The sequence below is a fragment of the Martes martes genome (assembly GCF_963455335.1).
Source record: "Martes martes genome assembly, chromosome: 5".
In the NCBI taxonomy this organism is placed as follows: Eukaryota; Metazoa; Chordata; class Mammalia; order Carnivora; family Mustelidae; genus Martes; species Martes martes.
Genome location: NC_137892.1, coordinates 71,434,676 through 71,448,591, shown reverse-complemented (window position 1 = coordinate 71,448,591; position 13,916 = coordinate 71,434,676). Strand labels below are relative to the sequence as shown.

Below are 13,916 nucleotides of genomic sequence, written 5' to 3'. Positions count from 1 at the left end.
GTTGTTTTCCAGCTATCTTTTAGATGTCTTCACACAGAGAAGGAAACTGCAGTATCTATTCTTAGCAAGGAAATTCTCCTTGCTACTTAAATAGTGTCTCTTCTATGTCTTTTAATCATGAGCATAGAGGGCACCGTTTTATGGAGCCGGGTTGGTGTAGAATTCATAAAATTATGTGAATAGTTACCACTTGATTAGAGTAGAATCAGTGACATGACACTTGGCCAGGTCTTTGGCTAGACACCTTTTAAAGCGGCATCCAGCAGTTGAAACCCAAGCAGATGCCACTCCTGGTGTGCACAGAGGTCCTGAAAAAGTGTGTTTCTGCATGCCCAGCAATCATTGGGAGGATTGAAATGCCTAGAAGACATCTTAGGAGTCTTGGCTTATTTTAATTTCTTGATGTAGCAACAGTACTTGTTGTATCCAGTAATTGTTCCTCTCCCTGGAGTCTTGTCCCCTCTCCATTCATGCTTTCCGTCTGCTATCTCTGTGTTCTGGAGGCGGCTGGGGGCTAGCAGGGGTGGGTATGGCACCCGTAGCTAGCTGTCTGCTGGCATCCAGCTGTTTCAGGTCTCCTAGGAAACCCACCTCCCCATGTACAGAGAAGACAGGCATCTTAAATATATCTTCCATGGTGCCAGACGTCCTCGTATCAGAAATCCATTCAGTTGGAGCTCAGAGGTGTTTTCTCTTCGGTGTCCCATGGACTCGTCATAGCTTTGGGCCACAGGTCACTGTGCTGAGTTTAGCACAGAGGCAAACGGTTCCTTACTGGAATTCGTCTGCTGGGCGAGTGGGACAGGAGGCCACCAGATAGGGGAGCAGCCTTCAAGAACTGTTTTGCCCCACGTGTAAGTTAATGAACGTAGGAATGAGTGGCAGACTGACTTCCCTTCTTTCTAATTTTGTGTCTCTGGGGCAGGAGCAGGAAATGGATGGAAGATGAGTCAGCAGCAGAGGGAGAGTGTTGTCAGAGGGTGGTCAGGACAATGGAAGCAGAAGACCCTAAGGGTTGTCCGAAGGTTCTTGGTGGAACTGGGCCTGCTGGACGTAGAGGGTGGCTCATCTCACTGTAGATATATTGAACTCAAGGTACAGGGTTAGGTTGGAATTTCTCGTTTTGAGACCAGCTGGGAAGTGGCCCTCTGCGTAATTTAACAGGCTTGGGACGATGTACTTGGCATGTGTAGAAATGTCTGTTTTTTTAAAAGAAGGCTTATTTTCCCACTGGTTGTGTTTCAGCCAGAGCGTACTCCCTTGACGAACTGTTTGGAAAAATAGTTTGAGTAAAATGAGTAGTTTCAGTCTAGACTGCAAGGAGAGGGAATTACCTTCATTTCACAATGGAGTTGCATTAGATTTTGTGAGTTTTTCAGCAAGGGGAGGGCAACGTTTCCTGAAATGGAGGGAAAGGGCTTAATTCGACACCAAAGGCTGTGTAAACCACACTTGTTGTTTGGATGCGTTTTAAAATAAATTAGCCTCCTTTTTAGTACTTTCTTCTCTCCCACACCCATAGATATGGAAGCAAAAACTCACAATATCTCTTGTCAAAGCCGAATGGAAGTCCAGTGTCATTTTTAATGTTAGAAACCCAGAAACAAAACGAAGAAGAAATTGAGTGTTGCGTCTGAATTAGCATTTAAAGTGGCATGTTTATATCAAAAGAGAATGGTGTAATATATCCTGAGAGTAAAGAGAGGACTGCAGCCCGTGAAAGAATGTCAATTGCATTTATATATTCATCGAAGAGCTGGCTTGGTATTTGGCATGTGTTTGCAGCGTCCTTTATTATGCCTATCCTCATCTTCCGTGAAGTGAGCTGGGAGGAGACCTGCCAGGTAGAAGCAAAGTAGGATTGATCTTCTTACCTTAGAAAATTGTAGGAAAACCTTAATTTTGCCCCAAGGCAAGAAGGGCTAGGTCCCCTAGGGAGGGTTCTCAAGATACGTGTGTGCGTTTCCAAACACACCTGGGAGTGCAGATTAGAATCTGGGTGTGTTGGGGTGGAGGCTGTCAGACCATCACCCAGTTCTCCATGTGAGCCTAAAATGCTCTCCTCGCCCTCCCCAGTTGAGAAGTGTTGTTAGAGCTTCAGGGTGTGTATGGTGGCAAAGTGGATTTCTGGATGCCCCTGAGGCCAGAGGATAAGTTCTCTACTTCATCTTTGCCAGAATAACTCTTTAACAAAACCGAATCAAACAGGAATTTGGGGAGTTTTTTCAGTGAGCACTCCTCACTCTGCAAGGCTTGTGTAGGCTTGTACAGCAACCCCTGAGGCCGGTGGGTGGTTGCCTCTGGTTTCTCACTAAAAGCCACCTTTTCAGGTCTGTTCCTCAGTGGGCATTTCAGAGCATGGATTGAGGAGCCACACACACTGCCTGAGTTTCAATCCTATCTCTGCCATTTAACTAGTGCGGTGACCTTCAGGAGGTCACTGAGCCTCTAGGTGTCTTTGTTTCCTCATTTGTAAAATGGGGAGTGTCTTGAGAATTAAATCAGCTAATATTTGTAAAGTGTTTACAACAGCCTGTGGCCTACTTTAAGTACTATGTACGTGTTCTGTAAAATAAAGAGTACCGGCAGTTAAGCCCTCCCTGTGCCATCCCCTCCGCTATCTCTTACTTTTGTTCTCTAGAGTTAGACCAAAGACTGCAAAGTAGGCTGGGAAAATTACTTTAAAGCCAGATCATTTGCAGAGCATTTTATGAGGAGCTGGGGTTTTTCACAGCTTTTGTCAATGGTGAGGTTTTTAAGAGGGCGTTTGGCCCCATACCCTTGGGTAGACCGTTCCCTTGCATCCCATGATGGTCAAACCTGGTAACAGGAGGTTTCTAGATGTGCTTTGGGGACGGACTCCACACATGTTCTGGCTCTGTGTCGTCAGGCTATGAGGGAACTCTGTGTGCTCAGTGGCCCCTCTTCCAGAATAAGCCCTCACCCTAGACCTGCCTAACCTTTTTCTCAGCATACTATACAGTTCAGTTCTTAAAATTGTGTTTTGGGGTAGACAGGTGTTGAGGAAAATGAAGCGGGCTATTATTTATGTCCGTACCAAAAATTTTAGTCAGAATTTCATACCTGGAAGAAACCTGAACAGAACTCTGACTGGACATACCTTTATTTGAGAAGTGTGGAACTAACAACACGAAGGATTTGAGATTTCCTTGTGCTTAGTCTAGTTCCTTGACTGTGAACTGTGACCAGAATTAAGGGTTCCTACCTCCAGGGATTGGAAAGCAACCTTTCATTTTTAAGAGCGTGCTTGAGTTGGAAAGACATAATCAGCAAGGAAATGGATGTGCTTTGTTCTGGAAGACAGGAGTTTTAGCATTGACGTCCACAGTGTGGATCAAATAAATGGTAGATGCCCACCGTATGCTTGACTTTACCATGCTTGTCCTGGTTTCTTGGAACATTTTGGAAAGCTTAACCCCAACTCTTCTTGAGTTTCACACACAGAACTGCAACCAAAGGGAAGGTCTTGAGCTACACCCCAGAACTGCCAGGGAACAAGGTTTAGTCGGACTAATCTGGAGACTGGGTAGAGCCTGGCTGGTATGGTGTAGCAGTCCCAGCTGCAGTAAGTGCTGTCCATTATTCTGTGAGACATGAGCCAAGTGGCCAAGTTCTCTGTTGTCCTCGGTCCCCTGTGGTGTGTTAGTGAGTCAGGCCCTCTGAGGGGGATCTCGGAGAGGTGGGTGGTAGCTGCAAGATCACACATGTGTCTTGATGTTTCTCCTTAGAATCTCCTGTTTCCTCAGCTATTCCTGATGCCGGAGAATTCAGCTCCCTGCCCTTTTACTCTTTGTGGCAGCTGACTGTCCAACCTCCACAGCTGGGGAGAAGTTATTTGAGGGTTCCCTCTTTGTTTTTCTGCAATAGGGTTCTCACGCTCTGAGAATCCTGGTGGGTCATTTCTTTCATCTGAATACACGTGCATTGACTTCTCACATTTTGTTTGATAAAGTCCCCTCTCCTTGGATGAGTTAGAGGGCTTCCGCATGCTCAGGTTGTGGAACATAAGATGAGACCATAGAACATGCCAGCAGCTGGACACATCTCTTCCCGTGGCCTTCTGGGCTTTGCTTTACCTCATTGCCACCCAGGTAACTTTTGAGTAGTACCATAAGGAAATTCTATGCAGAGAGTTCTCTAATGGGGGGGAAGAGTTTCCTTAAGTATGTTCTATGAATTTTTTTTTTATTTTTTAAAAAGATTTTATTTATTTATTTGACAGACAGAGATCACAAGTAGGCAGAGAAGCAGGTAGAGAGAAAGGAGGAAGCAGGCTCCCTGCTGAGCAGAGAGCCTGATGTGGGGCTCGATCCCAGGACCCTGGGATCATGATACGAGCCAAAGGCAGAGGCTTTAACCCACTGAGCCACCCAGGTGCCCCTGTTCTATGAATTTTACTTGCATGTGGAAATAGGTGACATCCATTTGAGCTACCAAAAAAGGATAAATTTTTATTTTTTTAAATGAATTTTGTAATCATAATAAATTCAAATATGCATATTATATTGAGGGAAAGATTTTGAAATGCCTTTATTCTACAACTATAAAATCTTTAAAGAAATTTTTGCATATTTTATAGATGTTTCTGTGAAAAGTGTTCTTGTTCTGTTAGAAAATATTACTTTGGCATATGCTTTGTGCTCTTTATTGTATAGGAAAAGTGATTTCTAACTTCCGTGTGTCATCCAGATCGATGGGATTAACATGGGAATGGCATTAGCCCTGGGTGTCAATCTCTTACTAAACCCTGATTTTCCAGTGCTGTCTTTTCATGTGACTGTTGGGGGTGGTCTGTACCTTTCCTTAGGCCAGCTTTGAGCCGAGCTTATCTTTTGGGTTTATTTTCATGTTTCAAGAACTGAAAAGGGTATTTGCTTTGAGAAGTTGGCACCATATGACTTCCTTCTGTAGCTGCTGTGGAGCAAAGGGTAATGTTTAATGCAGGGACAGTGGGGACCATCCCTCTGAGCTGGCAGCAGGACAAGGCGGGGGTGTGTTCTTTTCTTAGCTCCCCTTGGCCTCTGTGCTGAGGCACTAAGTGGTATTTGCTCTGCATGGGGCACATGAGTGAGATCACCAGGGGTTTGGCATTTCAGGGTATAAAGCATAGTGTTTAGTATCTTAACAAATCAAGAATCAATTATCTGGGAGAATAAGCAGAAGGTTTTTTTATGTCTAGGATAGATTAGTTTAAATGCTAAAACCACTCCTTGTGGATTAAAGAAGCATTTGAAGGCAATGGAGTATAATTTTTAAAATGCACTTGGCATCACATACCAAAAAGGAATTAATAGGTCAGTACATGGGTTTTATGTCTTAGGGGAACAGGGTTGGTTTTTGTTTTTGTTTTTGTCTTTTTTTCAGGTGGGATTCCAAGGTATTATCAATTTGTATGTAAATGCAGTTGACTCTGATAGAATTGCAGGGGAAAACACTGTCATCAAACATCTGGTTAAAGCATGTTACTTAATTATTATCTTTGAGAATTCAGGCCACTTAGTTTATTCTCATTTTTCTTTCCCTTTTTCTGAGAGATGTTGGTCAGACTTATCTTGAAAACCACAGGAGGAACAGTCATGGTGGTCGTTGTTTGGGGAGATAACTTAAAAGGGGAATTACAGTAAAGGTAGTGGACAGTGGTACTTCTTGAGGCTCTGTCAGATCTCTCTCTGTCCAGCACACACCTGTAGGCTCCCATTTAACATCACCTAAGCTGTATGTTAAGTACCCAATGAAATGGATTTCGTTTGTATTACTCCGCAGCAGAATTTAAAACAGTATGAAACAAGCACGCAAAACACACCAGAAAAGCTTCTTCTCATGAAATTCCATGTAGCATGACCCAGTTTCAGCTGCGCTAAGGGCAGTAGAGCCCTACGTGATCTAGCAGCTAATGTTTTCCCCAACAGCTAAGAGTGCCCCACCCCTGCCAACACCTTTAAAAAGGAAAAAGAAACAAACAGCTTTGTGCAAGAAAAATTTGCATACAATAAACTGCACTTAAAGTGCACAGTTTCATAAACTTTGTCATATGCCTGTGAAACCACCACCGCATCAAGGGAATGAAACAGTTATGCCCAGAAGTTTCCTCTTACTGGTCTGTTAGGACTACCTCCACCGCTGCCCCTACCCCCCACCACCGTGCCAAATCAGGCAATTCTTAGTATTTTCCATCCCTAAAGGTTAGTTTGCATTTTCCAAAATTTTCAATAAATGCAACAATACTGTTTGTACTGTTTTTTTGTTTTGTTTTGTTTCCACTCAGCTTAGTTATTAGGAGATTCATCTATGAATTACTTTTTTTTTTTTAAGATTTTATTTATTTATTTGACAGATGGAGATCACAAGTAGGCAGAGAAGCAGGCAGAGAGAGGAGGAAGCGGGTTTCCCGCTGAGCAGAGAGCCCGATGCGGTGCTCGATCCCAGGACACTGGGATCATGACCCAAGCCAAAGGCAGAGGCTTTAATCCACTGAGCCACCCAGGCGCCCCTATGAATTACTTTTTATTGCTAAGTGATGTCATATTGAATGGGTACAGTTTGATTATGCATAGTTTGAGTATCCATCCATTTGTTCATGGACATTAGGGTTGCTGATAGTTTTTGGCCATTATAGATAACACTGTGATGTATGATTGGTAAATTTTCTCCCAACTTGTGGCTTGTGTTTCCAGTCTCTTTACAGCATTGATAGAAGAACAAATGTTTTTAACTTTGATGAAGTCTGTGTTATCAGTTTGTCCTTTAAATGAACATGGTTAACCATCTTTGCCTAATCCAGATCACAAAGCTTTTCTCCCGTTGTTTTTCTAGAATGTTTATAGTTCTGAATTTTACAGTCATGAATTTAAGCGATCCATTTTGATTCAGTTTGTGTATGGGTGAAATATGGATTGACGTTCATGTTCCTGCATATAGGTATCTAATTGTTCTAGCACCATTTGTTGAACAAATCATTCTTTCTCCCCTGAATTGTTTTTTATCCTTGTTGGAAATCAGTTGTCTTTATTTGTATGTGTCTTTTTATAGACTACATTCTTTCTCATTGACCTATTTGTCTTTATACCAATACCACATTGTTTTGATTATTGTGGCTTTATACTAAGTTTAAATATTAGATAGTGTCCATTCTCCATCTTGATTTTTTCCCCTAAATTGTATTGGCTATTCTAGGTTCTTTAATTTTTTATCAGTTGGTCAATTTCTACAAAAACAAAAACCTGTTGAGATTTTTACTGGAATTGAATTAACTTTGTAGATCAGTTTGAGAAGCTGTGAAGTTTTCCAGTGGTGGTTACAGTGAAACTGTAATCTTAGAGATGGATTAGGGAGGATAAAATGTGAGTTATTACAGTGTGGAGGGACAGGGGTGGAGTTGCCTGCCAACATGGACTGATGGAGGAGCTGGGTGGCGTAGTTGGCGGAGTCTGAATTGAGGAATGAATGACTATAAATGAGTGAGCAAATATTTTATAAGAAAAATCCCCTCAGAGAAGCCCAAGAAAAATGGTTGGGTGGTTTGTACTGGAAGCCAGTCAAGGAATTATTTCAAGCTGAAGTTAGAGGGAAATAGGTGCATTTCTTCTGGAAAGAAGAATATAATGGAGAGCTCAGGGTCAGCATAGTTGGAAAGGGAGGAGGAAGACATGAACAGATTGGATTCTAGAACCTCATGTGTTTATGGAAAGCTTGTGATACAGGGAACAAACTTTAATATTTTCTACAGTGACTCAGTCTAACAGAACAATGAAGGTTACTTGTGGACTTGAACTGGTGGTTGCTCTAGAACAGTAGTTCTCAGCCAGGGGCAATTTTTGTCCACAAAGAGAATATTTGACAATGCCTAGTGACATTTTTGATTGTTGCAACTACTGGGAGAGTGGGATTTCTTTTATTATCTAGTGGGATGCTGCTAAACATTCTACAATGTTCAGGGAAACCACACTCCCCAACAAAGTCTTATCTCCCCCAAAATGTCAATAGTACTCAAGTTGGGGAACCCTGGTCTGGGGAGGAAGGACTAGAAAAGAGAGTAGAGTGACAGTGAAACCGATAGGTTTCTTTGGCTCCTCTTGTCTGTATTGTCTTGAGGAGAACTACTCTGTTGGGTTGTAACCATGGACAGTTATTCTGGATGATGAGGAATTAGTCTGTGGAAATCTTCAGGCGTATTTCCAGAAGATATCTAAAAATGTTACCAAATAAAGCTAGTTTAACAAAAACATGGCTTGACTGCAGATAAATGGAAGAAGTGTTGAACATCTGAGTTAATTTGCTTAAGAAGAAATTATTTGTTTAGATATGGCGTTGGCCATAGATGAATATCAATTGGGATACTTTTTTTTAAAGATTTTATTTATTTATTTGAGAAAGAGAGTGAGAGAGAGAGAGATCAAGAACAGGGAAGCAAGGGTAGAGGAAGAAGCAGGCTCCCCGCTGAGCAGGGAGCCTGATGCAGGACTCAATCCCAGGACCCTGGGATTATGACTTGAGCTGGAGGCAGATGCTTAACCGACTAAGCCACCCAGGAGCCCTTCAGTTGGGATACTTTTGATTGCAGGTCATAAAGAAAAGTTCACTCAAAGTGGCTGAAAAAAATAAATGAACTTTACATGGCTGCCATGAGTTTTCAGGGTTATTTTTTTCTTATTCATTCTTGTCGCAAGAAAATATTTCTTCTTCTGTCATGATGAGTTGTTTTTTTTTTTTAAGTGTGCCATCTTAAATTATATGTCCCCCTTGAATATGGTAACATTAAAACAATTCTTCCATTAGCTTGGACTCATGCTATCCAGTACAGTAGCCACTAGCCACATGTGGCTATTGAGCTCTTGAAATACAGCTTATCTAAATTGAGATATGAAATAAGAATGTGGAATAGCTAATTAATAATTTGTATGTTAAGTATATGTTGAAACAGTAGTATTTGGGGATTTATTGAGTTAGAATGCAAGTACATGATTGGAAATACTTCCCATGTGTTGTTGTTTTTTTTTTTTAATTTTTTAAAATGTGACTACTAGAAAATTGAAATTCTAGAAGCGGCTCCAGTTGTGTTTCTTGTCTACAGAATTACCTTAGACCATTCAGGTGTCCCTGGGAGTCTGACCCACCCAAACCACATGCTAACAGACATATGGGAGAGAGATGGAATGGTGACTGGGCAAGCAATTAAACATGAATACTGTGTTGACTGGCATAATCAAAGAAAGGAATAGTTATTTGCTACTGTTTCACTGAGGATGAATGTCTGGAAATACGGCTCTACTACCACTAATAAGAATTAATAATTTTTTCTTAAATATATTTTTGAAAATTTTAAGAGTATCATGGTGCCCTTAGCCACTAGTGAAACAGCACAGAAATACACTAAGAGAAAGTGAGTAATCCTTCTCCCTTCTAATCCCTGTTTCCACTTTGAGCCGTAGGTAGGTGTTGTCAGTCTGGTCTGTATTCCTCCATGCCTTCCTTCATGTACATGTGAGTGCATCACACATGCTGTTCTGTTGCTGCTGTGGCTGCCATTTTAAGAATGGGATTATGGCACTTCAGTTTGCTTTTCTTACCTTACCAGTTTGCTTTCATTACCTCCAAGTTATCCTGTTCTTTTAAATAATTGCATATTATAGATATATCACATTTCATTTAACTGTTTCTCCCATCACTGGGCGTTATGCGATTTCCAGGCCCCCCTCTTCCTCTGCCACACAACAAACAATGCTGCAGTAAACATCTTTGTACCTGCGTCCTTACGTACTGGTCCTTTTTTTTTTTCTTCTATAGGATAGATTCCCAGAAGTGGAATTGCTTGGTCAAACGGTATGTGTATTTTTAATTTTAACAGATAAAGCTAATTCTTTTCCTCAGAGGAATAGCAAATGATATTTATGTGTAAGAGTGCTCATTTCCCACATTCTCATCAGCATTAGATGTCATTGCTCCTTTTAATTCTTACCAATCTAGTCGCCCCTGATCATTCATTTACCTTTTTTTCCACTACTGTTGATGTTGAAAATATTTTCATATGTTTATTATCCATATGAATTTCTCTTTTCTTCACTTCATCTTCATTTCCACTGCCCATTTTTCTGCTTGGTAATGTGTTTCTTTTGTATTTTCTGAGAGTTACTGTGTTTTAGAAATGTTAATCCTGGTTATATGTGTGCAAATATATCTTTATCGTTCTCTCTGTGTGGGATGTCTTTTGCCACATAAAAATTGTTAATTATTATTCAATCAAATATGTCTGTCTTTTTCTTTATTGCTTCTGAGTTAATCTGTTTTGTTCAGGGTGGTGTGTGTATCTCAAGGTCATATAAATATTTTCCTCTGTTTTCTCCCCAGTTTTTAAAACCTTCAAATCTGACTGCAGTTTTTAAGTTTTGTACATGATACAAAGTAGGATTCTGTCTTTATTAGTTTGAAGTTATTACAAGAACCTTTATCATAGGATTGAAATGTTATCTTGCCACATATAAGGATGCCATATGTATTTGAATCTATTTCTGGACTCTGTATTCTGATCCCTATCCGTTTCTGTGCCAGCACCATTCTGTTTTAATGCAGTGGCTTTCTAGGGAGTTGTAATGTCTGGTAAGTTGTCCTTCACTGGTCTTCTCATAGTTTTCATTGTTGTTTTTAGCCATTTGTTTTTTCCATTCTTAAATTTAAAACTTAAAGTTGGAGAATTTTATCTTAAATGTTTTGAATATAAAAGGTCATATAACAATATATAATAAATAGAATTAAATTAGTAATTCTCAGTTTGGGGATCTCTTCACTTGGTATTACTAATTGGAAAATATTTATTGATAAACTGAGGACCTATTTCTTTTGTGACTTTTGATTCTTTAAATGTGATATTACTTTGTGTCTGTGATAATTGTACAATTACCTCAAAATGGAGAAATGGGGGTTACAGGCATGACTTGTTGAAATCTATCCAAAAATTAGATTACTGCATTAAAGCTACAGTAATGAATGCCCTCAGTGACTGTGACCTTGTAATACTTTGTATTTCTGTTTATGTGCCAAACTATAAAATATACTCAGACTTGGATTGGTTGATGGCTATCTAAATAATGTAAAGAAAGAACTGTAGACGGGCAAAACAAACCATGTATCTTGCGATCTTTTATGATTTCATTCTTCTAAACCTTAAATAATCTTGACCTAAGAAACTGTCACACCTGAAATTTTGGGTAAAGTTGTCTAATATTTTACATGTTTTTGATACTTCTCAACTTTATGTTACTGTGATAATAACTTAATTGTGTTCACTGATATTCTCAGTTGCTTTTTTGGAAACTTTACTTATAATATTAAAACACTAAATAACTGCGTTTTTCTGAGGGGATTTGAAATATTATAGCTAAACATTAAAATGCATGTGATAAAAATAATAGTAACGTTGTCTTACAGATAAACATATATACAAACACATACAAGGTCTGTATTTTGCTTATGAAAGCAAAGGGACTTCCCCATGTAGAGTCCGCCCATGTTTCATTAATTAATTAGAAAAAACCATTAGTTCTGTAGCCAAAAATGAAATGGTAAAATAATTAATGTATTGTGATTATTATTGAATGAAATACTTGGACAAAAAACAATTATGTTTTTAAAAAATGAGATTCTTCGTACTTTTAATGGTATTATAATTCAAATAAATTAATTGGTATGGCAATTTTGGGCATGTGTATGAATATTAAAGATGGTAATTTAGAAAAGAGAGAGGGAATTCATTTAAATTATTCACACTGAGACCAAAAAAAGGACTTAGTTTAGTTAGAGTTAAATTTAAACCGTCTATGTGAACTTTGAATCTTTATTAAATCATAGATAGCCAAGTGGAATTTTTCTCTTCTGTTCTAAAGGTAATGAACAGTTAGCTCCCAGCTGCCATCCAGTTCATAGATCCAGTACCATCCTGCAGACACTTCATGTCCCTGCATTCTGGCCTCTAATATTACTTTCCACTAAAGGTCAACCAGACTCTTTCAGGAATATAACTGGCAGCCATGATTTGGGGTAGGGAACATTTTGTTGGTTTCAGAATGGATTTGTTTATTTTTGTTTTGTGCTAAAGCTCAAGGATGCTTTCAACAGTATGTGTGGGGGTGGAGCTGTTCATGTCAGATAAACCATATTGAAGGAATTTCTTCTGCAGGGCCCTAGTGGAAATTTCAGTGACAGAGGAAATGATACTTAGAAGCCATTGAACAAGTTGAGCCTACCAAAAGCCCCAATCCCCGATCTTGTTCTGTCATAGGTTGAACAAGTGATATAAACAGTGCTAAATAAAAGGCTTATCATGTTTCTGGTGTTGCCAAAGAGACTGTGTTTTAATCCACTCAGATTCTGTTTCCTATCCTCAAGTTTTAATCAGGATCAACACTGACAGTTGATAAACATAAACTTAAAAAGATATCATTGGACTATATTTTAAATACAATCATGGATATAAATTCTACATTGTTAATTTTAAGACAAATTTGTTTTTTATTTATTTTTAAGATTTTTATTTATTTATTTGACAGAGAGAGACACAGCAAGAGAGGGAACACAAGCAGGGTGAGTGGGAGAGGGAGAAACAGGCTTCCTGCTGAGCAGGGAGCCCGTTGGGGGATCGATCCCAGGACACTGGGATCAGGACCTGAGCCAAAGACAGGCACTTAACAACTGAGCCACCCAGGGGCCCTGACAAATTTGTTTTTAAATATATGCAGGCTATTGCAGGAACTGAAAAGCATAGTAAAACAAACAAACAAACAAACAAACAGTAAGTAAGGGTATGATAAGGTTAATAATAAAGGAATTGTTTTCAAAACTAATGTCAAATAGTTAAGACTTCAAGTAGCTTTAGGGCTGCCTGATCCTAGAGACTTAGGAAAATTTGTTTAAAATAGGATAGAGAGGGACACCTAAGTGGCTCAGGCGGTTAAGTATCTGCCTTTGGCCCAGGTCATGATCCCAGAGTCCTGGGATTGAGCCCCACATCGGACTCTCTGCTCAGTGGAGAGCCTGCTTCCCCCTCTCTCTCTGCTGTTCCCTCTGCTTGTGCAGACTCTCTCTCTCTCTGACAAATAAATAAAATCTTTAAGTAAATGAAGAGATAAATAAAAATAGTATAGAAAACCCCTCTCTGTGTTTGTCAGACACACATAAACAACCATCATAAATAAACTGCATAAACAACAAACATAAACCACCATCTCTGGTCAAGGGTTGGAATGACTGTTTATCAGTTTTTTTCTTGAAGCCAGAAAAACCGCAGTTCCCACAGTATATCAACAGTGTGTTCACAAAGCCACTCTGAGTAGAGACCTTGAAATCCGACATGGGGAGGATACAAGAACCAGAAAAATCAGAGTAATGTTCACAGGACAGGAAGAATGAGGAGGACAATCCCCCACATCTGCAACACTGTATTGAATACATCACCTCTGCTGATTTCAATGAACTGACCAGGGTTACTTGGAATCCCTGCACTTGACAAAAAAATGTGAAGCCAGTGATGGTACTCCTGTGCTGCCCGAAAAAACAGTGACATGGCTCCCAGAACATCACAGGTATTTGGTTTGAAGCAATATTCCCGAAGCCTGCAGATATCATTCCTGGACCTAATGAGATGAGGTAAACCGGAACCCACCTTAACTAATAGTCATTCTTAATCTAGATCGCATTGAAACAGAACACCTTATGTGATATTGTACTTTCAAACAATCGAAAAATCTTAAACTAGAAATTAAACCTGAATTAAGGTAAATATTTTGTGCAGATTTTCACTTTAAGATTTGCCAAGGTTGCCTCCAAGTGACCAAGGCAGAATGTAACTTCACGTACCATTGGAGTAATTTAATCCTATCCTCTTGTCCTTGTTAAAATCTTACCCT

At 39.7% G+C, this 13,916-nt stretch overlaps 1 protein-coding gene across 1 annotated transcript in view; it reads left to right on the top strand.

The window, feature by feature from the left end:
- Positions 1-13,916, top strand: part of LOC308343313 (microtubule-associated serine/threonine-protein kinase 4-like) — a gene marked incomplete at both ends in the record, with an annotated part of 321,206 nt that overhangs the window by 278,186 nt on the left and 29,104 nt on the right. Inside the window, one exon of the mRNA XM_080804336.1 lies at positions 9,805-9,840. Within this exon, the coding sequence (XP_080660462.1) occupies positions 9,805-9,840 (36 nt within the window). The remainder of the gene's footprint in view (positions 1-9,804; positions 9,841-13,916) is intronic.